Raw genomic sequence first — 27,989 nt, forward strand, 5'->3', positions numbered from 1 at the left:
TTTCTGTTGCTCTAAATCCTCACCAGAAATTGATATTGTAGGCTTCTTGGAGTTTAACCATTCTAACAGGTGTGGAGAGATATCTCATTATTGTTTTCCTTGTTGATCTTTTTAAGTTACACGAGTTTAATAAATCTATGCCTGGTATTTCAGGCATTCTCTGGATCTTCTTCTCTGGTCTGATGCTTGTGCTGATTGTTGTTCATGTATTGTCTTTTTGCATACCTGACTATGTTTGATTATATGATAGAACACTGCATTTGAAAAAGTATTCATAGAGTATGTAAAATGACATTTTCTTCCTCCAGAGATTTTCATTTGCTTCTGCCTGGTGCCAGAACTACCTTATTCTAATTCCAGTGTTAAGAGACTTTTCTAGTCCATCCAGATAACAAAGCAGGGTTGCTTTCCTTGCAGTTCATCTTACTCCTAGGATACATCCCTCTGAGGTCACAGTTCTTAGTGTGATGTGCCTGACTGCCTTCCCCTTGTCTTCCAGACCTTGAGGCCGTGAATAGCATGGTTCAACGTCTCAGCCAGCTTTTCCAAATCATCAAATACTCCCTGGTCAAAAGCAGCTCCAAATGCTGGGCTTGGCAGTGTGGATTTCTCTTCTCCCAGATCTTAACGGGGCAATTTCACATGATCGTATTAGGTTTTTCTAATATTCTGAGGATGATTTTTTAAAATTTCCCACTGTCAGGGGGAAAAGCAGGGTCCTGGGTTCCTTTTGCTTCACCCAATATCCCAGGTCTCCAATTGGCTTTAAAAAGTGATGGCAAATATAGCTTTATAATTTATACTTTGGGAAGAAATTGTGACAAAGGAAAAATAACACAAGTCTCATCTTCTCCTTCTCCAGTTAAAAAGAAGCTTCTGGCTTATTAGCCATGGAGCTACTGATCTGAAAAATTATACCACTTCCTGGGCCAGGACCACTGTGTGTAACCACAGAATACTCTACAATCTTGTATACATAAAAAAATTTTATTACTGAAAAGATCACACAAAACAAAATTTTTGTATACAAAGTTTAACAATGTGGAAAAGTTCATATTTACAATGTTTTTCATACAGTACATGATGATTTTCCTTTTATGCTTTAACAGAATGCTAAGTAGGGAAAAAACGAAAAGCGTAAGAAAACCTTGTTCAAGGAATAATATTCACTGGAAACAAAACTAAGAAAATTCTTTAATGTTTCAAAGTATGTTTATGAAATACATTTTATTCTGTTTATCAGGACTGTATTTTTTTTCCCGTTTGCTTGGCACTAACACTGCTCATGCACTTTTGAATGTTCATCAAAATCCTATTTATGAAATGAATTCTACAGAAATGAATTCTACACGATGTCGGAGAAAGATACTGCAGAAATGAATTCTACATGATGTCGGAGAAAGACACTGCACAAATGCAAAGTCTGTAGTGTTCCAAATGTTAACCACCAACAGCTAAAACAAAACTATAAGCAACTGTAAATGGTTGTACGAATACAATCTTGGGTGGTCACGCTATATTAAAAAAAGGAAATTAATTGCACTTGGCTTAATTTATAAAAGAGTAACATTTCATCTACTAATCCTTCAGGACATTTTATTTAAAAAATCAGAAGGATCCACAAGCAGCACAATATCATCAACATCAGACACTCAGTAAGGACCTTATTTCAGTTGCATAATAAATCAGTGAAATTCCTAAAACACTAGACTTCATAAAATTCAAACATTGAAGATGATAAGGTAGAGTCAGTGGATTTTTTTTTAGATGAATTGCCATTATAATGCCTTTTGGTGTATCAACTATTTTTTGTACTTTAAAAGAATACTATTTTTCAATTTTCGTAGAGATTCAGTGTAAAAGCTACCAAAATAGTGCTAAAGTAAGGTATTGCAATAACATAATAAAAATACTTGAATAGACATTCCAGGATTTCTAAAAAAAAGTTCAAATGTATATAAACTTTTCAAATATATAACAAAGATAAAAGATAAGTTTTAAATACTTCAGCAAAGAAAAATCTTGATTTTTTATACCATAAAAGTGAAATAGCATAGTACATAAGATCTTAAAATACTTTTAACAAGAGTAGAATCTTCATAAATAGAAAAGGAAGATTCCTCTAATATTCCCTCCTTCCACACAACTTAAAAAATATTATTAACCTGCACATTTCTGTTCTTTGGGTCCAGTGTTGTCATTAACCTTCACGTGAAATGAATCATATTCTCAGAATCTATTGTTCCAGTGTAACAGTAGGTAACGTGGCTTTAAATGCAAAAGAAGAATGTAACAGTGATTCTTATAAGACAGTGTACTTACTGTCACCTCCAGTGTAACCCGAATCCGCTTCTTAGTAACGCGATAACCTGGTTTTCAGGTATCTGAGTGACGGCCAGTGCCCTGCTCTTTTCTAACTCCTGAAGCTGAGTGAACAAGCAGTGACATGGAGCCTTTGAGGCTGCCCGGCTCTGAAGGGCTGGGGACCTGCAAGCTGTTGCTCTGTACCGGGCCAGTTTCCAAGACATCACTCTTCGGAGTTAGCCTAGGTAAAAGAACAAAAGCTGAGCGACATATACACCAAAGCACAAATATGACACCAGACGTCCTTATAACTGCTATTCTCTTTCCATGAGTTTTACTCCCAACCAGTAGCCACCTTTATTAGAAAATAATTAACAGAAACTCTTTAGGTATACACTAACATCTCAAACTACAAATAATTTATTTCCAAATACAATTTTTGCTAACTTTAGAAACTTCATCAAGCACCACCCATGTATGGGCTGAGCATGGTCTCTCGTGGGGAATAAGACAGGATTCCTGCCCTCAGTTTAGCAAATCTTTTATTGATTTCCCACCATGGATCAGACACTGTCTGTATAAGAGGTTGGAAACACAAAGATGAGAATGACGTCAGCTTTGCCTTTGAGGAGTTTTAAAAATCTGGTGGAGGATAAAGGCATGTATCTAATCATACATAATCCAGTATGCAAAAGCTGCTGGAGGAACACAGAGAAGGTACATTTGGCCTAGCTCAGGAGGGTAGGTAAGACAAGCTTGAGACCTTAGTGTAGTTAATGGTCAACATTCTGGCTAATTTGATGTTTACCTGTGTGTGGCTCACCCATGACCATTCGGAAAAATTCATTTAAAATGATGTCAATATCCTTTCATGTTCAGAAAATAAAATCATCTTCATATAAAATGACAAATACCTTTTAGTACTATAACGTAGTACTCATTGAAACTTACTAGCCTGTATTTCACATGAATCTCAAACATTTACCTAAATATACATGCAACTGTTAACAATTACCATAGAAATGAACATTACTTGTCTGTTTGAACAATATACATTAAAGGCTCTTCTCAAAGCTAAGATTTAAACTAGGAAACAGCATTTATAGGCTGAACCCAAACTTCTTAAATCCAAACTTGCCTGGATTAAGTAAACAGACATGTCACCTCAAAGAATGCTTTTTTTCCAGATATGTTATGCTTTAATTAAAAATGTATAATGCAGTATTCAAAACAGTCACGACCGTAGGTAACAAAGTCACAGCTCACCTTCCCTCACTCCGCGCGCTTCCAGACACACTGCTCTGATCGCTCACATTGCCTGCCCGGCCCTTCCTGTCGGTCTGCTCCCCACATGGTCTGGAGCTGGATGCTGCAGGGGAGGCAGGTTCCTCACGGTCCTGTTCCCTTAATTTGGGGGTGCTGGCTCCGTCTGCTCTCACCTCTCTCACTGACGTTTCTGGTGAGGTTTGTATTTCTGTCAAAGTTTCTTGTCCTAAGTAGTCATGGTTAGTGATTGCTACTGCAGAAGTGCCGTGATTGGCTGTAGCTCCCGTGCTGGTTCCCATGGATTTGGAAATGACCTTCAGCTTATGTGAACTTGGTTTGTGGTGCTTCTTTTTGTGTTTAACTTTAGAATTGTGCTTTAAGAAAAACTCACATGACTCCTGTAGTACTCTTCGACTTTCACTGATTGGACTGTAAGAAAATCCAAGAAGAGAATTTACTTGATAAATGTTGAGTGTTGTAACAGAATCTATAAAGTATATCATAGGTCTTGTGCCAAAAATCCTTATATGTTAAAGTTAGATCCTATATAATTTACATTGTTTATAAATTCTGGAATTATAAATACTATGAGATATAGGTAGATTGCTACGAAGTGAAATCTTTTGTGCATACACTGTTAACTGCTCTTGTCAGGATAAATAAAAGACCGGTAAGAAATTAAATAGGCAAAATGAAAGGATGAGGGCAAGAAAATTCAAACCAGCATAGAGTAGGGGACTATCTATATGTTTCTCATATAAATATATCGAATATGAAAGTAAATCAGAAAGAAAGAACATAGAATATAATTAATGGTCTTTGTTCAAATTTGTTTTCTTTCTAACATTAAAGTTGTAACAAGTTATTCTGAAATTAGTGTGGGTATATAAATATGGACTAGACATATACTAATAGTTCAAAAAATTAAAGTCCAGTTAAAGTCCAATTCTTCTGACTTCAAAAACTTATTTGTGAAAAGGTCTATAGTCCTAAAATTTTTACCACAAAAAAGTTCATTAATCAAACCAACTGGGAACACTTTAAAAAATTCTATGATACATTGTTGATAGTACCCAATATATAATGGATATAAATAACTAAAATAAACTGTTTATTCATCAATGTAAATCTACTATATTGTTACAGAATATTCCGTGAGTTTGGATTTTTACTATCTTAGGGCAAATAGTGACATGTAAAGTCAGCACTATATGTACTAAAACTTAAAGATAATGATGACACATCACATTTGAATCACACTCTATAGATTTCTTTACATATATTTGACCCATTTCATCCTTTATCATTGATAAAAAAGGATAAAATTATTAAAAATGCTGCACCCAAAATAATAAATCCAATAAATCCAGTAATCATATTGGATATGTTATAGGCCATGGAAACAAAATGCACATTTTACAAATCTTTCATTCGTATTTCAATAGAATAGTGTATGTCAGACTATTATAACATGCTAAAATAAAGTATCTCTCTCGATGAAAAAGATTTCCAAACTTGAAAGTGACATAATGAAACTCTAGTACAATGATTTGAATAGTTTCTTGATATTTGATCTATTAATTTTAAAACCATGTCAGATAATTCAATAGATTCTTACTCTTTCTTGCGATTTCGTTTAAAAAACCCAGCCCACTCTGTGCACGTCTTTTTGCTTCCAACCCAGAAGACGGCAGAGATGCCAACAATTAATGTCATCAGGTATTTTATCATAAACAAAGCCAATTCTGGTCGAGTTTCTGTTTTTGCCTAAAAATAATAAATAATAAAAATGTCAGTGATACATTTAAAGTTGAGAGAGGTCTATACAGTCAATGTAAAACCTGAACAAAAAGTATAAATCTTTAGTCTGTTTTATTGTAAAATGTTTGATGTAACATAATGAATAGTGCTTTAAGTGTAATACATTCTTTACAGAAGTTACGAACAAAGAACTTTTATCAAAATATATAGTTAGAAATAAAAACACTTATTAAATATATTTAGGAAGGAAGTCTTACATCTTGGCTTGATATCTGGCATTTTTTCCCTCTAAGTACAGCAGCCTCTTATAATTGCCAAAATATTTGCCTCTCAATATTTATCTATTTTCCTTCACTATAATCTACAAAAAATACATTTAAATTTATTATAACAACATACTATTTTAGAGTCTTTATGCATTGCTGATGTTTATGTTATAAAAACTTGGATAAGGGGGTGGGAAGGGATAAAATGGGAGTTTGAGATTTGCAGATACTAATCAATATATATATAAAATAGATAAACAAGTTTATACTGTATACACAGGGAACTATGTTCAAAATCTTGTAGTCACTTATGATGAAAAAGAATATGAAAACAAATATATGTATGTTCATGTATGACTAAAATATAATGCTGTAAACAAATTGACAGCATTGTAAACTGATTATACTTCAATAAAAAAAATACAAAAAAAAACCTTGGTTAGAGCAAAATAAGTATCACTAAAATGTAAAAATGTGGAAATTTTGTAAAATTTAAATCATACTTTTCTTTCAAGCATCAACTTTCAAATATTTTTTAAATGTCAGACAAGTGTCAAAATACTATATATTCTGCACTATATCTTGCTTTTTGCACTTACTAATATTTCTTGGACACCATTCTTTATCAATATAAGTAGAGCACCTCATACTTTTTAAAGGCTGTTCCATTGTGTGGATGAACCATAATTTATCCAGCTACCTCTATTGACAGATATTTAGGTGATTTCCAACCTATTGCCATTACAAATAACGTTGTAGCAACTATCTTTGTGTATGTAATTTCCCACATCTGTGAGCTGATCTGTTGATAAATTACCAGAAAGGGAGGATTAAAGAGTATGTGCATTTTAAATAATAGATAGTATCAAAATGCTTTCTACAAAAGGTTGAACTAACTGAACAGCAAAGTATAGAACATGTATTTTGTCCGTTTCATCAATACAGTGGTTATAACACTTTTAGATGTTTGCCATGTCATAAACTGAAATACTTTATTATAATTTTAATTTGTAATTTCTTACAACATTTTTCATATGTTTAAGAGTAGCTTTTTAATTTCCTTTTCTGTGACCCCTCTACATATTATTCTTTTCTCATTTTTATATCAGATTGTTGGGGGTTTTTTCTTATTGATCTATAGGAACTCTTTATAAATAAATAAGGAAATTAGCCCTTTAACTATAATGTGATATGTTAATAAATTTTCCCAGTTGGTCTCCTCAATTTATTTATGGTGGGGTTATTTTTTGCCATGCAGAATCTGAAAAAAAAAATTTTCTTTTCCTATGTCAGATTTAGCAACTTTTCTTTTATATATTTTCTTTTCTTTCTGAATTTTATATCATAAAGTCCTTCCCCACTTTAAGATTAGAATTTCCTTATTTTATATTCTAATATGGTTTCTTTCTATATATGAAACATAATCCTAAAAAAATCACATACCTTAAACTTTTTAGCAGTATATAATAGTTGATTTTCCTCCCTAGTTTGCCAAAAATACTGAGGAATCTAGGACACATTTATATAGCAGGATTACTTTAAGACAGCTCCTTCATTAGGTATATAGTGAAAACAGACGATGGATATTGGACTGTGGACAGGATGTAAGGCAAGTAAAACCATTATCCCCACACATCAGTATGTAAAATACATTCCACTGTGTTATAACGTAGTAACTTTCTAGAATATAAATTAGTATGTAAAATAACTCAGCTCACACATTGCTTGATTTGATACACCGTGATGACAGCACTCACATTCAATATAATTAGTTAATATCATACATAAATATTCAAGAAAAACATATAAAATCTATTTTAAAACCTCAGCAAAAATGCTTTAAGAGATTTTCTGTTTTCAGACATTTATTTTTTTAATCTTAAGACTACCACCTTTATCCAATCAGAAGCATCAGAAACATGAAACATCTTTTGTTTCAATTGTGCTTTTTTCATAAGAAATGACAGGATGGTTTAGGCAAAAACTAAGCTCTGTTTTTATAAGCATATTCATGCAAAACAAAAGATGATATGATCAGATTAAATGTATTCAAATAAGGGTTTCCCCTACCAACGAATTAAAAACAACTCCCAGCTCAGAAGTTCTCTTTTTCTCCCTATGACAAGACCTGTTCTTCTGACCCTGTTTTCATCACTATTAATCAGCCTTTGCAATCCAACTTAATTTTTGAAAGAATAGCTAAAGGAGGCACTTTACTATTTTAACTGAAGCTAAAACTCAAGGAAAGAACTCTTGAGACACTTACCTCAGCAGTTTCAACTACCGCAGGGAACAATTCCCTCTGACTGTCGGATCTTCTGATTGAAATCTGATTTCATGTTCATGACTATTTCAAAGATAATTCCAGGGAACATTTTCTTTGTTAAAATTAAATAGTGAAATAATACAAATGATAGATTTTACCTGATAGGGACATGGGATATGGTACTGACGACAATGGTCAGAGACCCACGTTATCTCCCAGGTAATCCTGTTCACTTGCTCATAGACGTAACATCCAAGAAGCGTCACCAATGGCACAAGATACAGGCCACTAAAGACTCCAATTCGAATCATAAATTTCTTTAGTTTCTCTTGGTTCCGGCCATCATGCTGTATAACTTGTCGAACATGATTTAAAGAAATAATGCCAGCTAAAAGAAGAGACAGCCCGACAAACACACAAAGACACAGTGGCAAGAGCACAAAGTAGCGAGAAGCATCCAGGTCATAAAGGCCGACAAAGCACACTCCACTGATATTGTCCCCTTCAACTTTGTTCATGGCAAGAAGCATAATGGTCAGAAAACCTGGTATTCCCCACGCAACAGCGTGAAACCACACTGCTTTTTGCTCAATGGCTTCACAACTCCATTTTCTCCCAGCAGCTAAGAACCAAGTAATGGTAAGAATCACCCACCACACAGTGCCAGCCATTGTGAAAAAATACAAAAACATAAACAAAATGGTGCAAGCCTTATTTTGAGAGCCTAGAACAACTGTGTTACCAAGTTCTAGCTTCTCATCTGCCTTATTGCAGGCTGTGCTGTTGCCTAGGAGGAATCCTATGAAGTACATAAGAGATACAATGCTGTAACAGACGGAGTAATATATAATTGGTCTCTCTGGGTATCTGAATCTTCTCACATCAATTAAAAAAGTAAGGAATGTGAACAGAGTTGCACAAAGACAAAATATTGAAACTATTCCAATAAAGCTTTTTGCAAACTCTAGCTCATCACTTTTAAAATACATGTTGGGGCATGGAGGTGCACACTGCTCAATTCCCAGGAACTTATAGCCTTGTCCCCCAGAAGTCTTAAGATGCCTTGGACACCAAAATCCAATGTCTCTTTGGACTTGTTCTGTTTCCTTCTGAGGATCAAGAAACTCTGTGTGTGGATCAAAAATCTCAGGAACAGTCTCATCACAGTATTGTAATCTGTAAAGATTTTAAAAATTAAAAACACAAAGTCAACATTTTTATTGAGTCACTATTTTAATGCTATGCTTTCCAACTATAAAATATTTTGTTATGCATTCATAACTGATGGGAAGACATACAACTTAAACAGATGACAGGTTAGATTTAGGTAGAAAGATTTGAAGTTGACTAAAAACTTGTAATTGTTAATGAGGCCCCAACACACTAACATACATATTAAATATCAGACAAGTGAACATGAAAACTTCCTTACTTGGAAGACAATTAATCAATTAATAATTTTAAGTGATTTCTTTGTTGTTCTGGAAAGTGATTATGCAGCTACCAAAAGTGTGTGAGTTCCACAAAGGTCTACAGACAAAAAAACAAGAAGGAAGCCACTTTCCTTCCCAGATTTATTATATGAGGTATCATTATATCAGTAGGCTATTTCAAGTCACAAGCTCCCAACACCTAAAGGATAGGAGATAAAAGTAATTAACTAAGACTAATGTGCAAAAAGGTCAGCGAATTGATAATAAGGTCCATTTCCCCCCAGTTTAAGGCAAAGGTACCATCACACATTCTCATAGAATTACATGCTCTCTTTTGTTGTGTTAGCACGGTAGTAATTTTGCGTTCATTTTTGTGACTATTTGATTACTCTCTGTTCCTTCCACCCCACTGTAAGCTTCCTGAGAACAAGAACCAAGTCTGGTTTTGCTCACCATTGTATACAGTGTTGATCTATATTAAGTGCTTAACGTATATTAAGTGAGCAATAAACATCTATTGAATTAAATAACGAAAGCCTGTCATTAACATTCTGGAAAACTAACATCAATATTAAAATATTATAGTAGCTTCAGTTGAAAACATAATTTACCTGTCACATTCAAGTTCCTCAGGCCATTGGATCTCAAAAGTATCCATTAATTTTTTGCAATCAGAATATACTTTCTCACAGAATTTACGACAGGGTGGAACCACATCAATTTGGTCTGTGCAGGTTGGTACAAAAGCTTTGCAAAGGAAAGTTTCAACATTTGGGGAACATTCCAGATTTGCAAGAGGAAGAAAAAGCTATTAAGAAAAACAGCAAGATAGGTTAGAAAACATTCTGACATAACAAATGAATGAAATCATTTACTGTTTGAAGTGTATACTTTTTCACTTATACTCCAAAAGCATCTTTAAATATCATGTTCAATACAAATTTTGAGGAGATAATTTTGTTCAGTTAGCCCCAAAACCCTTCATATACAATGGAATATTATTTTATTCAATTATGCATTTTTCAAGAAGGCGCGCTATGTCAAATCAAAAGCATGAGTTGTCTGCTAGGTGAAACAGGTTACACAAATAGTCAATTCATAAGTATATGCTGAAATAACACTATCCTGAGCATTCTGGAGAAATAAAAGAATGTCTGGGGTGGAACAGCATGATAAAGGCATGAGGATCATGAGAACATGGTGCATTTAGGGCAAGAAGTTCAGTCTGACTAGAATGTAAGGTCCAAGAGGTGACGTCAAGGACAGTGGAGAGAGATGATACTGGAGAGATTCACTGGACCTGATCATGGAGAGCACGAATGATATGCTAAATTGCTTGGATCTCAAAAAAAGGAATGGGCTATTATGGGAGAATTTTAAGCAGGTATCTCTACAGTCTGACAGCTGAGTCTGAATGCAAGCTCCACACTTACTGGCTTTATAACTCTCGCAAGTTACTTAAATTCTTGGTGTCTTAGTTTTTTCATCCATAAAATGGTAATAATAAAAGTACCTGTCTCACAAGATCATTATGAACGGTAAGTTAATAAATGTAAAGCATTTTGAACAGTGTCTGGCACATAGCTAAGTACTCAATAAATGTTAGTTATTGTGATGATTACCCTTTATAGAGTGTGGATAGGTTCCAGAAAAACAGGGTAGTTGACCACAAAAGTTTATCTCCTTTCCTTCCTCTTTGCTTCCTTATTAACATGACAATAAAGGGGGAAAAGGTAATAATCCACCAGTAAGTGAACAGGAGAGACTACATTTGCATACCTGAGTTTTCCAAAGAACAAGTGAAACAAAATGACAAAAACGAAAGCCTAAAACTGAGCAACAGAAAGCTATTAGAGGAGTGATAAGTGACTTAACAGGGCAAAGTAGGTGCAGAGCAGTTCACCTGAGAATGAGCTGATTTGCCTTAAAGAATCTGAGTCTCAGTTCTTTGAAGCACCGAGTGGCACAAAAAACTAAAATTGGAGGAATGTTTACAAATTAGTTCCTCACTATGTCAGCCCCCCACCCCGACCCCAGGCAGTCAGATGACCATGTATTCTTTCTACCAGGCTTGTTTCCAGGAGAGATGTTCTGCACTTACATATCAGCACAGAGCAGGGCAGAAGTACAATGCAAAGTGAAGAGAGGGAGGCTGAATAAACAGTCCACCTACAGAAACAGGAAGCACTCACCTTCTTTCCCTGCTTTGTTCTCAAAAGGTTGGCAAACAGGCATATACCCACCATCCCCAATCTCTGAACAAAACTCCACATTCTTGGAGAAAAGACCTCTACTCGTTGACAATGAAAAAGCAAGTTGACCTTGAGCTCACCTTACTATGAAGCCCACCAGCCCCATTCATGCACACAGAGCTTTTCAGTGTCCCACGCAAATATAAATGGGCAGCCAAGGATCACTGGGCATTTGAAGAAAGCATCACGAAAGACAGAGATCAAAATAAGCAAGCAGATGAAAGGAAACTTGGAGAAAACAGACTATGCAGGAAATAGAAGAAATCAGAACAAATCACAAAACGAACAAAAACTTTAATAACTTAAATGAGAAGCTACTGCATCCATTAAAAAAATAAGATTCTATGGAAAATTAAAAATAGTAAGATAGCTAAAATAAACAACTCTATAGAAGGATAGGAAGATAAAGCTGAAGGAAGAGATGGACAGGGTCAGTCCCAGAGTCCAGCTCCTGACTGAAGGACTTCCAGAAAGAAACTGGGGAGGTGGGAGTGGGGGTGATAATCAAATAAAGAAATTAACAACATTTCTTAGAACAAAAACTAGGGTGCTAGTTTCCAAACTGAAAAGGTTAACAGCATATTGCAATTCTGCTACTAAAACAGTCCTGAGCAAAAACTTCAGTCAATTAGCTCTCTTTTGCAGAGATCTTTCTCACACTCTCCTCTTTTTCAAACCCCCAATTCCACACCTCATCTTCTCAGTTGATGGTTTTGTTCAGTTTACTGAGCAATCAGGTTTTGTCTCCACCCTTCAATGAAACTGCTTATCAGAGTTGCCAATAAACTTCACATTGTCAAATCCAATGGTCAATTCTAAGTCCTCATCCTACTCAACTCTGGACAACATTCGACACAGTGGACCGTGCCCTCTTCCTAAGACGCTTTTTTCAGGTGGCTTCTAGAATATGAATTTTCCCGAATTTCTACCAATCTCACTGTCTGTTCCTTTTCTGATTTCTTTCATTTCCCAATTCTAAACACTGAAGAGCTCCAAGGCTCAATCCTCAGACCTTCTTATGTATACACCCACTCCTCAGGAGAAACTCATCCAGAACCACGGTATTAAACAAATATCAACTATACGTGAATGACTCACAAATTTACTTCCGGCCTCCCTCTCTCCAATGAACCCTAGACTTGAATGACCATCTGTCTCTTGGACAACTCCACTTGGCTGTCAACATGTGTCTCAAACCCAACATGTGCAAAACACAACTCAAACCCACTGCACTCTGTCCCCCAAACGCTCCCTTAGTGTCCCAGATCTCAGTACGGTGGTGCCACCACTCACCATGTTACCCGGGCCAAGAATCTACAGATTCATCCTCTATTCCTCTCTTTCTCTCACCCTATATCCAGCCCAGCAGCAAATCCTATTGGCTCTCCCTTCAAAATACGTTTTAAATGTGACCATTTCCCACTGTTACTAAGTTATTGCTTCTAAGCCAGTACATCTTTCACCTAGACTTAGTGAAAGCGGCTCCTAACAGGTCTCACTACTCACCACTCTTGCTAATCTTGCAGTCACTTTCTGTACCAATCCATACTCCCACCACCGTGACTCTTTAAAATGTAAGTCTGTCCTTATTCAAAAGACCCCAATAGAAATAAACAACAAGTTTACACTGTATAGCACAGGCAACTATATTCAATGTCTTCTAGTAACCTACCATGAAAGAGAATATGAAAAGGAATATATGTGTGTATATGTATGACTGGGACATTGTGCTATACACCAGAAATTTACACAACATTGTAAACTGATTACACTTCAAAAAAAAAAAACCCAATAGAAAAAAATTTCAATCTCCTTACCAAGTCCTATAAGGCCTTAAGTTTCCTGGCCCTTTGCTATGTCTCCAGTTTCATTTCCTACCACTCTTTCTCTTTCTCCACTGCCACCAACCTGGCCTCTGCCTCTCAACATTCCATGTATATTTCATGTAGACGATTCCCAATCCTCTTTTGAAAGCCTCTTCCCCCCTCATCCCAGTGGGCATTCTTGCCTGTCTTGTGCTTTGGGGAAGGGTAATTTTTTGCTATATTAAAACAATTTTCTTATGGGCCAAACATGGTAAATCACATTCTCTTTAATTCTTCTAGAGTGCCAACATTTGGTTAATTCAATAATGTTGATATTCATGCCATCTGTAGGGGCAAATCAGACGCTGAAAACTCAAATACCTTCAGTGGCCAGGCAGGTACATGCAAAGGGGTACAAGGCGGCAGTAGCTGGCAAGCGGCTGCTACTCAACACTAGTGGACTGCGATTTGGGAATGCGAGCACAGAGCCATTAGGTATTTCAATTTCTCGTAAGAAAATAGCATCTGGATTTGGATGTGAAATCTCTAAATTTACAACTTTTCTACTTTAATGTACAGGACAAACTGTCTTCGGCTCAGATCCATGTGGGCCACTAATGTTCAAGTTCCATTGTGAACTAATAGACATAAAGAATTTTAGACTTGGATGGGACCTGAGTAGACTTTTAAGTCTGTTATTTTAAAAAAGGATGTGTGAGTGAGTGAGTGAGTGAGTGAGTGTGTGTGTGTGTGTGTGTGTGTGTGTGTGTTTGTGTGTTCTGCCAAGGAACAGCTTCTTTGAGTAAAAGGTTACAAAGAATCCTGATATATCAAATAAACAGAAGCACAGTCGCTCTGGCTGAACAGGAAGCCCTCCCTCTGAGACACCTCTCACTGTTTCCCTTCCCCGCCAGTGACCTCAAAGCACCTCCAGAGATCACAGTTTGAAAACCACTGACCTAATCCAAACCCTCAGATTACAAGTGAGAAAATGGAATCCAAATTCTTATTGAAATTGTTATTGAAATCCCCAAATCTAGTTTGAATTAGAATTTAAGTGTTCCTATTCCTGAGCTAATGCTATGTTTACCAATGCTATAGCTACAGACAATAGATGAGAGCTTTGATTTATTCAGCACTTAACATAAACTAGGCACTGTGCTTTTTCCATATACTAGTTCTTTTTACTACAATCCTGTAAGAGAGATGTTATCTCCACTTGGCAGGCAAGGACACTGAGGCTCTAAAAGCACCTTTTACAGGGTCACATAAGTAGCAAGTGGCAATCAGGATAGGAACCTGGGCCCACAGGACTCCAGATATGTCCTCTGTAACCCTGACACTAAGCTGCCACGCAATTCTCCCTGACAATTACCCTTCCCCAAAGCACAAAACAGGCAAGAATGCCCACAGGGATGAAGGGGGGAAAGGCTATCAAAAGAGGATTGGGAATCTTCTACCTGAAATAAAACTCAACAAATGTTCACAGGACACATTAATCAAAGACGAGAAGACTTTAAACTATGTTTATCACATTCCAGATGTTATATGTACCCCCTGAGGCAGGTAATTCTGGAACAAGTAATTTTAGGACAAATACTCTAAATACTGGGTAGTCAGCCTGTTACTGAACTCATTGCAAATAGTTGAAAAAGCAGAATGAGCATATTTCCCTAATCTTTTAAATAAAATTCTTGATAGGAATCTTTTATGTTCTTCCACACAATGTCCTGGGTACCATTTTCAGAAACCAAATCATGAGATGGACAGACTACTAACTTGACTCATTGTGACATTTCATGTGTCCTTAATCTTATACTCAGAATATCATCATATTATTACACTAATACTTAGCATGGCAAGTGCTCTGTAAACCCGTGAACTGAGCAAAGATTCAAATTTCCTAGGCTCTTCTTTCAGTTCCTTCTCTCCCAGAGTGACACACCTCCTTCACTCAAGTCTCTCAGTAACCCAGAGCCTTCATGGTTTCATGCATGAATTTCGCTTTTTCAGATTTCATTCTCAAGAAGGCTCAGAAACTCACCCAATAACTAACCATGGCCTAAAATATCAACACTGCTTTTGAAATTCTAGCATTCAGTAATAATTAAAATAGTCCTGCTGTTTATTCTTTTAACACTCAGAGAAATAAAAGGTAGGCACCTTTAAGAAAATGGTCAGTTCCCGGCAGGAACCCTGTGGCGTTACTATTAGTACCAGTGGGGATGAGGAAGAAGAGGGCAATTAAGAAGGCAAAGCATACGTCCATTCTGAGCCAGAGCCAAACTATGATAAACAGACAATGAGAACCAAAATCCATGGAGTATTGTATATGATCCTTTGCTGGAAATAATGCCAGCGTTGTAATTCTGGTTCCAGCTCTGCCACTAACTACAGTATCACCTTCGGCAGATAATTTTCTGTCTCTGAGTCTCAGAGCATCCATCAGTTAAATCAATATGATGAACTACTGGATGGTCTCTAAGGACACTTTGTGGCTCGAAAATTTATGAAAAGAGTAACAAAGACTTGAACAGCAGAGCTGGACATAAATTCCAAAGCAACTGTGGTTGCTACAATGGCGTTTTCCCCTTGGTAGGTAACTAACTCTGTCTCTCACTGAGCTCTGGAGTGTACATTTATCATTTCCATCTGCCCAGTAGTCCTATTTTGGGGAATCCCTAAGTAGGTGAGATGCTACAGAAGCTTCAGGATGGATGCAGGGATGCAACCTGACAACAAAAACACAGGCATATAATCTAAGCTTGGCCAACTGGATGCTCCAGGTATTGAGATTCTTAAGGAGAGGGTTGTACAAAAGAATAGTCAGATTATCTGAGGCAACTGCAGTGGGAAGAATAATGCCCATAGTGCCAAAATAAATGTCCAGGGACAATGACTCAGGAAGTGTCTAATACTGGTGGCATAGGTGACAGACTGATCTTGTGGCATGATCTTAGCTGCATCCTTGTTCCCTTTGCGCCTCCCTGGTTCTCCAGCCTCTCCAGTGATTCGATAAACTATGCAATGTCCATCCATTTTCTGCTACAGTTAGTCAAAGTTGGTTTCTATTGTTTGCAACCAAGAAGACCTACCAGCACAGCACTTATAAAGAGTGGGTTGTAAGTGACCTCAGTGAAGTGAGAGGAACTCTACAACAGGTTTTCTAGCTTAATTGGGGCCAAAAGCAAGTGAACATTCTGTCAGCATCTGAAGATGGAAATCTGGCAGCCCATGGTATATAGTAGTAAACAACTAATTGTGTTATCTTTATAATCACTTAGATTCAAAGAACTCAGACTGACGTGCGCAGTGAAGACAAGGCTGAGGCTGCCAGAGAAGCAGAGAAGGGGAAGAAGAGTGCTATGTACTCAGGGACCACGGGCTGAATGAGTGCTTCCGGTGGCACTGTTTGGCTTAGGAAGAGAGTAACAAACTGGCACCCCTGAATTCTTGGCTCAAGGTGTGGAGTGAAACAGAAGGATTTATGGCTTAAGAAGTTGAAAATCAAATGCATAGTTTGATCCTGCAGGTTGCCAAATTAGATCAGTTAAAGGTGCTTTCCTTTCATATAAGAGATCTAGTGATCTGTGATAAGGAAGCAGTGGGACCCTGAGATCTGAAGTGGAGATCCTCCCCACACACAGGGCTCTGCACCCACAGCCCTCAGAGCCAACCATCATCCCTTGTCCACTGAGGCACGCATCTGAAATATTTACTTTGTAAAATGAAAGTAAGCAGCCTCACACCCCATCCTCTCCACTCTTCAATGGCTCAATCTACAAATAAGAGTTCTACCCCAGCATGCCCTGGGAGGGTCAAGTCAAAATTAAATCTGAGAAAAAAAAAAGGATTATACATAACTTGTGAGACTGTATTCACTTATATTGGCTTGAAGGTGCTGGATTATGGAGGAAAGAACGAAATTTTACACAGGGCTAAGACACACTTATGTGAATGTACTCTGGATTCAACGTGCCAGCTTCAGAGGCTGGGCTTTTGGAGATCAGACGACAAATGGGCTTTTGACAGGGGCTTGCTGGGACCCTGTTGGAGGAAATAATTGAGAGGATGTGACCGTCAGCTGGCCCATGAGCTGGACCCTGACTGGAGGTCCCTCATCCCCTCCCTTGTCCTTGCATAGTGTGTTCCACTGGCCTTCCCAGCACTAGAAGCTGCCCGAGGACTCAGCCTTGAGTTAGTAAAATGGTGCTGAGACCATCTGGACGGTATGTGTGACTGATCCCAGTTAAGGCCTCAATATAAACTTTTAAGATACTGGTGGGTGGGTGTGGAGATCTACTCATTTTCTGGCCACCCAAGACAAGCCTCGCACGTAAGATTTTTGCTTATTAAATCTGCTCCCTACCAATCTGCAGTGGTCTGCCTCTTTCTTCGGTCTCTCCCTGCCCTGGGGATGGAGGCCAGTTTCAGATTAAACTGGGGCAACTCCAGAGGAGGATGCAAACTAACAGACCTCAAACCCACCCACTGTGATTTCCCAAGTCCATGTGTATGTACTTCAAGTAGCTCTATTTCACAACAGCACAATCACCATACTGGCTTCCTGGATAGCATTTTTCTGGTAGAAGGGGCCAAACATTACAGGTCTCCCTCTTCCATGATAGAAGAGCAAAAGCAATACTACAGAGCATGGGACTTTCAGAGATGAGTGGCACCACTGAAAAACATATTCAGGGTAGTAATTCTCAGCACCTGTCCATTTTTAACTCTCCAATACAACTGGGTATGTTATTAATACACTGTCTTAAGCAACCTTAATCAAATGGCTAAGGTAGTTTTCCAGATGTGGTCTCTTTACTGCAGCAAGTCAGTACAGCCCTGGCAACTCATGTGCAGCTCTCATCTGGCCAGTGCTCCCCACACCCCCAGAGGAATTCACTTTCACCTAGCAAGGAGGGCAACACATCTTCATCAACTTGCTGCAGAGCAGTCATTCTCCAAGAGAGGTCCCCAGAGCAGCAGCAGCAGCAGTAGCAGCAGCCCCTGGAGACTTGTTAGAAATGCAAATGCCCCATCCCACCCTAGCCCTACTGATTCAGGAATTCTGGAGGTGGGGTCAGTGATCTGTGTTTTAGTAAGTCCTTCGGACAATTTGGAACCACACCAAAGGGCGAGAAGCCTTAGAGTAACATCAGCTGTTCAGCGCTGTGCCTCAATTCCATTTGACCAGAGACTCTAAGCATATCACTGTTTCACAGGACATCACACTGGCCCATCATATTTAGGGCATAAAGCTGGGAGGCCACAGATCTATGCCAATGAGGAGATTAACCCTGGGTAAGTAAAAGGGATCCTCCACCTTGATTTCCCTAATGGTTTCTGGTAGACACTGGATACAACCATGGGACATCTAGAGGTAATCAACCCGAGGCCTCCCATGAACTGGCTATTATCTAAGTCACCTACCTATGACATCAGGTGCAGCCAACAGCATTGCCTCTTCAAGTGGCCAGAGGAGAACATAAAGGCATGGGACGGCAGCACCAGCACACTGCTCACACTCCCGGAATGCCTACCTCTGCCGCATGACACCTTCTCCTTCAGTCACACCAGCTAGCTCCCCATGCTATGATGACATGATAATGGAAGGAGCCACAGCACACACCTGGGGTTGGTGGTGCTGTAAGATTCTGAAGAGAAACTCCAGGTTAGAATTACAACAGAGAGGAATCAAAAGAAGAAAGATATTTTGATTTTTAAAAGATAGATAAGCTAAGTCTAAGCAGAATGGTCTTGTGGCAGTCTTGTCTGTACCTTGCTTCCCTCAGGACTAAAGATGCAGGTTATATAAACACATGTCACTTTTCTGAAGCATGAACCAGGATCCCCCTGGTACATGGAAGCAAGCCTCTTTACTAGTGACCAAGGCCACGTGACTGTAAAACCTCCGACTCTCAGCTTGGGATCTGCACTTCCTACTCATGGTACACAGTAACTCTCACTAAGCGCTAAGAGCTTTATTTCTTACTTTAAAATGGTACCAAAAAGAATGCCAACTTCTAGAGGTAGAATGAAATGTACGTACAAGATAGTAATGAAAACCTAACAAAAGTGAAGAAGTTTAAAAATAACTGAAAAAAAAATAGTGGTGGACCTTAGCTAGCCAACAGACTCACTAAAGATCTAAAGGGGTCCTTAAATGCTTACACGTCACAGAGCAAATGCTATCAAAGTGGTAACAAGGGTCTTGAGTAAATTCTACTTTTTTAAATTGAAGTACAGTCAATTACAATGTGTCAATCTCTGGTGTATGGCACAACATCTCAGTCATGTATATACATACATATATTCATTTTCATATTTTTCCATTAAAGGTTTTTACAAGATATTGAACATAGTTCCCCGTGCTGTACAGAAGAAAGGTTTTTTTAAATCTATTTTAATATACAGTGGCTAACATTTGTAAATCTCAAACTTTGCCACTTATTATCATGAATGTGATCAATCTCAGGCAAGTCAATTTCTTTAAAAAAAATGCAAAGTAGAGCCTGGAATATAACAGAATAAAAAACAGGAATTTGCATTATTTTCATAGTGGAAAACTCGTTATTTGTTAAGCAGTTCTTACAGGCAAGCATTACAAATTTTAAACTATTTCTCCAAAAGAGCTTTCCCTTGGAAATTAGACAAATATATGCAGTAAGTGGTTGGCACTGCAAAAGAAGAGTCCAATGAAGAGTCAATTTTTTAATTGAAAACTTGTAACTTAGAGAGTGCAGCCAAGATGGTGGAGTAGGAAGAACCTGAGCTCACCTCTCCCCACAGGCACACCAAAATTACAACTATTTACAGAGCAACTGTCGAGGAACATGACCCGCAGACTAGCAGAAAAGATTTTCCACAACTAGAGGAATAAGAAGGAACCACAATGAGATGGGTAGGAGAAGAAGTGATGCAGTATAGTCAAAACTCATCCCCTAGGGTGGGCAAACCACAAACAGAAGGCTAACCACAACTGCAGAGGTCCTCCCCAAGGAGTGGGGGGTCAGGGCCCTACATCAGGCCCCCAGCACCGGGGGTCCTGCTCTGGGAAGAAGAGCCCCCAGAATGTGTAGCTTTGAAGATCAGAGCTGGAAGGCTGCAGGAAACAGACACTCTGCTCTTAATGGGAATGTGCAAAGCTTCACATGCTCCAAGTCCCAGTGCAGAGGCAGTAATCTGACTGCGTCAGACCCACTTGCTGATCGTGGAGAGCCTCCCAGAGAGGCAGTAGGCAACTGGGACTCCCCCAGAGGAAACAGACACTGGTGGCAGCCATCTTGGGGAGCTCATTCTACCGGGAGGACACTGGTGCTGGTAAGGGCCATTTTGGAGTCTTCCCTCTAGCCTGTTAGTGGCCAGGGCTGACCACTACTGCTGGCAGCCACCATGCAAGGCAGGGACTTGCAGCCAGCAGGGCCAGGGACCAGCCCTACCTATCAGGGTGCCCAACTAGTCAGCCCCGTCACAACAGAAGGGCTCACACAGCCCACATTCAGGTACACATTCACCAAGCATTAATGAATGAATACATGACAAATATACAAAAGAGAGGAATAAAATTTAATTAGCTACATGCCACATTCTCAAGGAAAGGAGACAATCATAACAACAGTCACCTCATGGTCTAAAAGAACCACGTCCCTTTGTGGACAGGCTCTCCTGAAGGCACAACTATAATATCCTAGTCTGTGGAATATCAAGGAATGGCCCTAGGAACCTTGTGCCTATGAGCAGAGACATCCAGGAAAAATACTGTCCTCTGTTCACATGCAGGTCTAACCCTGATCCTGCAGACTCAGAAGTAGACAAAGTACTTCCCCTACTCCTGCAGTACAATGTCAGAAAGGAAGGTAAATTTATACCTTTAAAACCCAACAGTAGCCACTATACACACAACTGATTTGGAACACTTTTCCATATCTATTTCATTTTAAATGACTCAATAGCTTACTTTCAGAACAGTTACACCTATTTTCAGAAAGTCTTCCCTGAAAAAGTAAAGCGGTTAGTCACACTAAACATTTCTTTTCCTTCTGTATGGGGTAGAAGAGCAGAGAATAAGGAGGAATGGAAGGGGTCTACAAGACTCACATAAAAGCAGTTGAATATGTTTAAAAACCACTGTCCACAGAAACAGAAATTTTTCTTAAAAGTTTGTTTTTATAGTTTTTTATCCGTCCCTTTATTTTTAATTGAATAGAGACATTTCAGCAGTGCATATGAACAGGTGGAAAGGAAAGGTTTTTTTTTTTTTTTTTGGCTTACTTCCCTTTAGACTGTTCAAAAGTGGAACAACCACATGCTGTTCCAAACACAATACATGACTTAGCTTTTGCCTAGACCTTAACGAAGGCAATTCAAAAAGAAAAATACAGTATTCCGGTTTCCATTTTCCCTAGATGAGTTGCAGCTCTTTCTGGATGAAATCAGTCTCTCAAGGGACATCAACCTCACAATTTGAGAAACAATGCTCTAGATATGAAACAAAAAAGCAACACAATGGAAAACCAGTAGCCATTTGTTTTTCCACTTGGGAGAGTCAGATTGTACAACATCCTTTTCACTACAAAGCCAAGTTACTATTCAGAAATGTAAATTAACTCTTTGTAACACAAATGACTTCAGCTGCAGATAATAAAATAAGGAAAAATTCAAAGTCCCTTATTTCAAGCAATTTCTGAAACAAAACTAAAGGACTAAGAGATTTCAGTCAGATCCTCTGGTTTGTGATCAATCTGACTGAAAAAACTTTATGTAGAAAGTAAATACCATATAATACAGGTAACATGTTAATAAGAATGCACAATAATGATTATTTATTACATGCTGTATGTGTGTAATCCTTAAGAACACTTTCAAGTACTTTAAACCAGGGGGCAAAAATGGGCTAAAAATGATGCACTGCTTTTGTAAGTAAAGTTTTACTGAAACACATCCACACTCATTTGTTCACATATTGTCTATGGCTGCTTTTTTGCTACAAATGAAGAGCTGAATAGCTGTGACAGAGACTGTATGGTTTGCAAAGCCAAAAATACTTATTATTTAGCCCTTTACAGAAAAAGTTTGTGTTCCCTGCTCCAAATCATTGGGTCTCAAACCTGAATGCCCATTAGAAATACCTGGACAGCTTGTTAAACCAAGTTTTGTGGGCTCTGCTTTCACAGATCACGATTCAGTAGGTTGGGATGGGGGTCCATGAACCTGCACTTCTAACAAGCTAAAAAGCTGCTGTTCTATGAACTAAACTTTAAGAACCACTGCTCCAAACCATCTCATATAATCACAGATCAGCAATGGCCACAAATGGTATAAATTCTATAAAACAGGATAGCCATCACACAAAATGAAAACAAAGGCATAAAACAGGAGGGAGATGGATCCCTTGACTTACACAGAATTCTTAGTGGCTAGGAAGGCACAGTTGGTAGCCATAATCATCCATAATTCTTCAGCCCCTCATCCTAGCATTAATTCACAGTGAATATTGGAAATTCAACAGGGAGCAGCAGGAACCAAAGGCAGTTGAGTTGGAGGTGTAAAACTCAATCAGTTCTTTTTTTCCCCCCAATTTTATTATGTAGAATTATTACAGTTTGACTGCACATACACATTATATTGCATGTAAATACATATAAACAGTATACTGTGCTTTTTTTAGTTTTCATATATGTACTATTGTTTCTAAGAACAGATTAGATCTTTAGCTTTTCAAACTTACATAGCAATCTTGACACAACATTGTAAAATGACTATAACTCAATAAAAAAAGTTAAAAAAAATAAACTTACATAGCAATCAGTTCTTTATAGAAGCTATAAAACACTTTTTAAAAAATTTAAAGCCAAGGTATATCAGTTATAATTTAGTACTTGACTGACTATAGACATAAGTACTAAAGTACAATGTTTGAAAAGAAATCTGACACAGATAGTTTATAATACCATAGTCCAATCAAAAGATTAATTCCTTTAACTTCATATAAATAAATATAAATGGTTAAAAACCAAATTCTTTAAATAAATTCAAAACAAACATATGTCAAGCTAATTTGGGGAAGAACATAGAGGATGTCCACTGATATATTGTATTAGAACTAGGCTCAGGCAGATCAAAAGCAGACAAAATGAAAATCACCTAAAAATACTAGTGTCTTTCACTTACAGCCTGAAGAAGATAGAGGTAGAAAGTAAAGATTTGGAGGGAAAATTCTCTTACTGATTTATTAGAATAGGAAGCACCTCCTTTTCCTTTATTTAGCCTTTATTGAACACCTAGCATGCTCAGAGGTGCTGTACTAGGCATTAGAGACAGAAATCAACACACGTCCATACTCTCAACAAGCTCGCAAAGCAGTGAGAGAGCCATGCAAATAACTGCAATACGGCATGAGAGGTATAAGAACAGTTGTATATACATGTATGATCAGAGTGCAGAGAGTGAGCTGACTAAATATGCTTGGGAGAAAGGTGAACGGAAGGCCTCACTACACAGAGTTACTGCTTTAACTGAGACCTGAAGAAACTGAGCAGGTGAAGGGTAGACGGAGCCCAAGAGGCAGTGGATATAGAATGTGCAAAGGCACAGAAGTGAGAGAATAAAATGGATTTGAGTTCTACAAACAGGTCACTTTGGCCAAAGCAGAGTGTGTAATATGGGAAGGGATGAGATGGACAGGAAGCAGGGTCTCATAAAGACCCTTGGGTGTCACTCTATTTTTCCAGCTTTAGGGAAATGGTGAAGAATTTTAACCCCAAGTGGACTGCATGGATTTGCATTTTAATAAAATCACTTTGACATCACCAGAGGGGAGAGACTGAAGCCAAAGGATTTTATTTCTGATCTAAAAATTATTTTTTTCATTGTTTTTGGGGGTTTTTGAAATCTTTTTTTTTAATCTAAAAATTCTGACAAGACTTTGTATTCAAGGCACAGATGAGAAAGAGAAAGAGCTGATTTGACGTTAAAAAATCTCTCCCAGTTTAATTTTTATCAAAATGAAGTTTACGAAGTAGCAGATATTGAAATTAACACATCACATTCTAATCTTAGGAAATAATTTTCTTTTTTATCCAGTGAGGTCCTGTGTGAAAAAACCCCACAAAAACAGTTAAAGATGACATTGTGGTCCATGCTGACAGAGACTACTATGTCAGATTATAGTGCTCAGATCTTGGACAAATTACAACTTCACTGCGTGTCAGTTTCTTTACCTACATAGTAACAGATTCAAGAGTTCTTAACATGGGCTATAAATAGTAGTATATGTCAATAAAATTGGTTTCCTTTTTAATCTTACTCGTTTTATTTAAATTTTAAAATTCTCTTATTCTGACAACTCTCAAACTATAGGATTTTGGACATTCCACACAGGAACTAAAAGAGAATGCCGCTGGCTAAGGGGCAAAGGAAAAGCATAATACCATGGGCCAAAAAATAATCTATAGGGATTTAAAGTCTGACTTAGGTTAATATTATTTTGTCTTTCCATTTCCTCTCTTCTTTTGTAGACTTAGGTTAATGCTGGTATTAAACGACTGCTTGAAGGCTTTCTTTTATATCCTTAACCCGACTGATGTGTGATTCATAGAGTAAAATGTAACAGTAAAGACTAAGTTTAGCATACAAGGAAGATTATATAATGAAGAGATTGGTAATGTAAGCAATCAAATAAAGGAGGAAAGAACAAAAATGCCTTCTCGATAATATCCAGAGACCAAACTACCTATGAAAAAAGCTAGGTAAAAAACATCTGTTTTTGATAAAAAACAGCCGGTTTTAAAAAGACATATGGAATAAAAACTAGTTCTTACCATCTTATAATTACAGTATTTAACAGCAGGGATGGATCTCTCCCTGTCTTTATAATGATACTGCATGATAAGGAACTCATAATCTGAATTTATAAGGTCAATGTTAGTATTCAAACTTAAATTGTATGCCACTATACACAAAGGAACCTGGATTTTTTAAATTTAATAACTCTATAAGACATGAGTTATAAAACATATATCATCAGGGAAGATGTGAATGAATGTTATAATTATCCCTTGAAGTTACTCCTACTACATACTTTATTTAATCAGACTAAACCATCAAAATGGTTCTGATTAACCAATGAAGTCTCACTGCATCATCTGCTCAGTATTCAAAATGCTATCCTGTACTGGTTTGCAAAACCACTGAAAGATTACAATAATAATTTGTAGTATCTTTTTTAAGTACTTCTACTTAATATTTAAAAGCCCTCCTATTTTAGACATGAGTCTACAATGAGGTAGCTGGACAGGTATTCAACTAAACAACTGTGGAAGACTTTTGAAGCTGCAAAATCAAGTCTGGTCAGTTTTTAAAGCAGTGTCTATATTAAAATTGCAGGGGTTTCAACTCTTAGCAACAATCTCAGAAGTAAAGGCCTTTGCCATCTTTAGTTTTTCTGGAGAAAAACTACGAAAACATTTGTTTTCTTTCTTCCATGAAATTTTATCAACCTAACAGATCTGTAGGAGAGGATAGGTTCCTGTCTCTACAGGTAACTCTTCCCACACCTCCCTAGCAATCTGCGTATCTCTAAACCAGAGGCAGGTAACTGAGGCACCCGAGGCAATCTTTAGTGTCACTCTGCTCCTCCCCTGATGTGTGGTTTCTTTCGAACAAAGAATACTTAAGCACTAAGCTTTAAAAAAAAGTCACTTTTTAGCAGAACACTATCTACAGCCCCAAAATCTTCGTCATTGATTTGCTTCAGAAAATCAGGGCCAAGTTAACATTAAAAACTATTTATGAAAATATATGTAGTCCAAGCACTTTTAGATCAGGCAATATAGATTATATACTTAATGAATTAGGAAAAATTTAGAACACACATACCTAGGGGAACTACCATAATTGACTCAGGAAAGTAAAATATTTGCCAGGTGCAAGATATTTCAAAATCATTCATAACTATACTTCATATAAAATGAACCCAATCTTCAGCAAGTCTACTAAACAGGGCGATAAACATACACAAAACATAAGTTAGTAAGGAGAATTAATTTTCAAAAGGATTTATTCAAAAGAGAACTCGTACACAACTTGAAGAAATCCTTTACTGTGTTAAAAAAAAAAAGTTGCATTTACAGTTTGTTCCAGATCAGAGCATAAACTATTTTTCCATTAGGTATGAAAAATAACTCACCTCCATTTCCAAAGCAGCAGTTCTCTGATCATAATGACCCATCAGATTAGGGAAAAATGTCATGTTGTAGGCCATTTTCATACATCTGGGAACAGTAATTGGTTCACAGGTGAAAAGACTGTGCCCTCTTACGAGGGGTAGAAAAATACATGTCCACAAAAATGTAAACATTTCCATTTTCTTCAAATTCCTAATTTACCACACGGCTTGAATTAATCACTCTTTTCATTCACCGATTTCCATCCAAAGATAAACGTTCAAATTCCTCATTTAATTATTTTTACCATTCCGAAGGAAGCGCTTTTCCTGAAAATGAGTTCTGGGTCAATTACTGTAAAAACAAACAAAAGAGTGTATCAGCAACATTTGTCATAGACTCAAACGCGACGTCCAAGTGCAGAGCTAACATTTTCACCGAGGTAACTAACACGGGGAAAAGGACGGACTTTCATCCTATCTAGATATTCTTCCACCTGCCCTGGCACAGAATCTATCATTTGCTGAGGAAGTCTCATCTCTAGGGAATGGATGACAGGAGGTCTGTGCTGTAAGGAACACAGGATAAAAGAGGGGACTGAATGAGTGAGACAGAGAAAAAAGCAATGGTGGGAGTGGAAACAAGTTAAAAAGGATTAATAAACCGTAAAATCTGAGAGCCACTGTTGGGCATCTTATTATGCCTAAGAAAATCGAGTCCCGCGGAAATTTCTTAAGACCTAATGAGTTCTTAAATTCCTTAAAGACCCTAAAGGGCCAGTTTTTGTGGCACACTTCTAGGGATCTACTTTCATGTTTTTAGAAAGGCCAACTAGAGGGAGACGTCGGGATTCCTACTGCGGAGGAGCCAAACTAGTGTTCAAGGGCTGGAGGGAGTAGTGATCCCACCGAAAAGGAAAGGGAGCAAAGTTGTCCCGGGAGGAAGGCTGTGGGCCCCAAGCCGCGAATGAACTGCACCCCCCGCCCCCACCCCATCCCCGCAACACACACCGGTGAGCGGCTTCCAGCGCCCGGCAGAGGGACTAGCCCCACCCCCGGGCACCTGCCCCAGGCCCAGCGCCGGGCAGCAGCGCCCCTGGCCCCGCGAGAACCCGGCCTCGCCTTTCAGGAACTCCCCCGAACTTCCGCGGAAACTTTGGCGAATGTGGACCGTCCCGCCGCCGCTTTCCCCGCACCTGCGGCTCCGGGAGCGCGCCCCGCGCCCGCCCGCCCCGCGACCCTCGAGGCCCGCCCGCTCGCCCCTGGGCCCGCCCGGCCGCGCCGCCCGTCCAGCCGGGGCCCGAGGAGCCTCACCTCGGGCGGCGGTGGAAGGCAGCCCTTCCTCCCCGACCCGGTCCAGCCCACCGTACCCCTGCGACTGGAGACGGCGCCGGGGAGAGTCCCGGACTCGAGCCACCTCCGGGGCCGCACGGGAGCGAAGCTGAGGAATCCCGCGAGACTGCGCCGCCAGGTG

The 27,989-nt window shown here is 38.4% G+C and overlaps 1 protein-coding gene across 2 annotated transcripts; it reads right to left on the reverse strand.

Annotated features, from left to right (window-relative positions):
* Positions 1-968: 968 nt before the first annotated feature.
* On the reverse strand, positions 969-27,988 carry FZD6 (frizzled class receptor 6). 2 transcript variants are annotated; one of them, XM_031439432.2, is made up of 7 exons: positions 27,886-27,988; positions 26,540-26,870; positions 9,908-10,104; positions 8,022-9,039; positions 5,189-5,337; positions 3,571-3,999; positions 969-2,545 (listed from the first exon to the last, which is right to left on the reverse strand). In XM_031439432.2, exons 2-7 carry the CDS (start codon positions 26,714-26,716, stop codon positions 2,377-2,379), a joined length of 2,139 nt encoding a protein of 712 aa, XP_031295292.1. In that variant the 5' UTR covers positions 26,717-26,870; positions 27,886-27,988; the 3' UTR covers positions 969-2,376. The 2 variants fall into 2 exon arrangements, with proteins under 2 accessions (XP_031295292.1, XP_031295291.1); XM_031439431.2 differs by having other exon boundaries at positions 27,830-27,988.
* Position 27,989: the final 1 nt, after the last annotated feature.

Source organism: Camelus dromedarius, chromosome 20 (assembly GCF_036321535.1).
Source record: "Camelus dromedarius isolate mCamDro1 chromosome 20, mCamDro1.pat, whole genome shotgun sequence".
NCBI classification, from domain to species: Eukaryota; Metazoa; Chordata; class Mammalia; order Artiodactyla; family Camelidae; genus Camelus; species Camelus dromedarius.

Bases quoted from the DNA above. Each gene is read 5' to 3' on its own strand.
- FZD6 (XM_031439432.2), bottom strand. From the start codon at position 26,716: ATGGAAATGTTTACATTTTTGTGGACATGTATTTTTCTACCCCTCGTA. The intron at 5,338-8,021 runs GTAAAATCTATC...TATTATTTTTAG, and splicing joins ATATCCCATGTCCCTATCAG to GCAAAAACAGAAACTCGACC. The intron at 2,546-3,570 runs GTGAGCTGTGAC...TCTTTTACCTAG, and splicing joins AGCGCGCGGAGTGAGGGAAG to GCTAACTCCGAAGAGTGATG.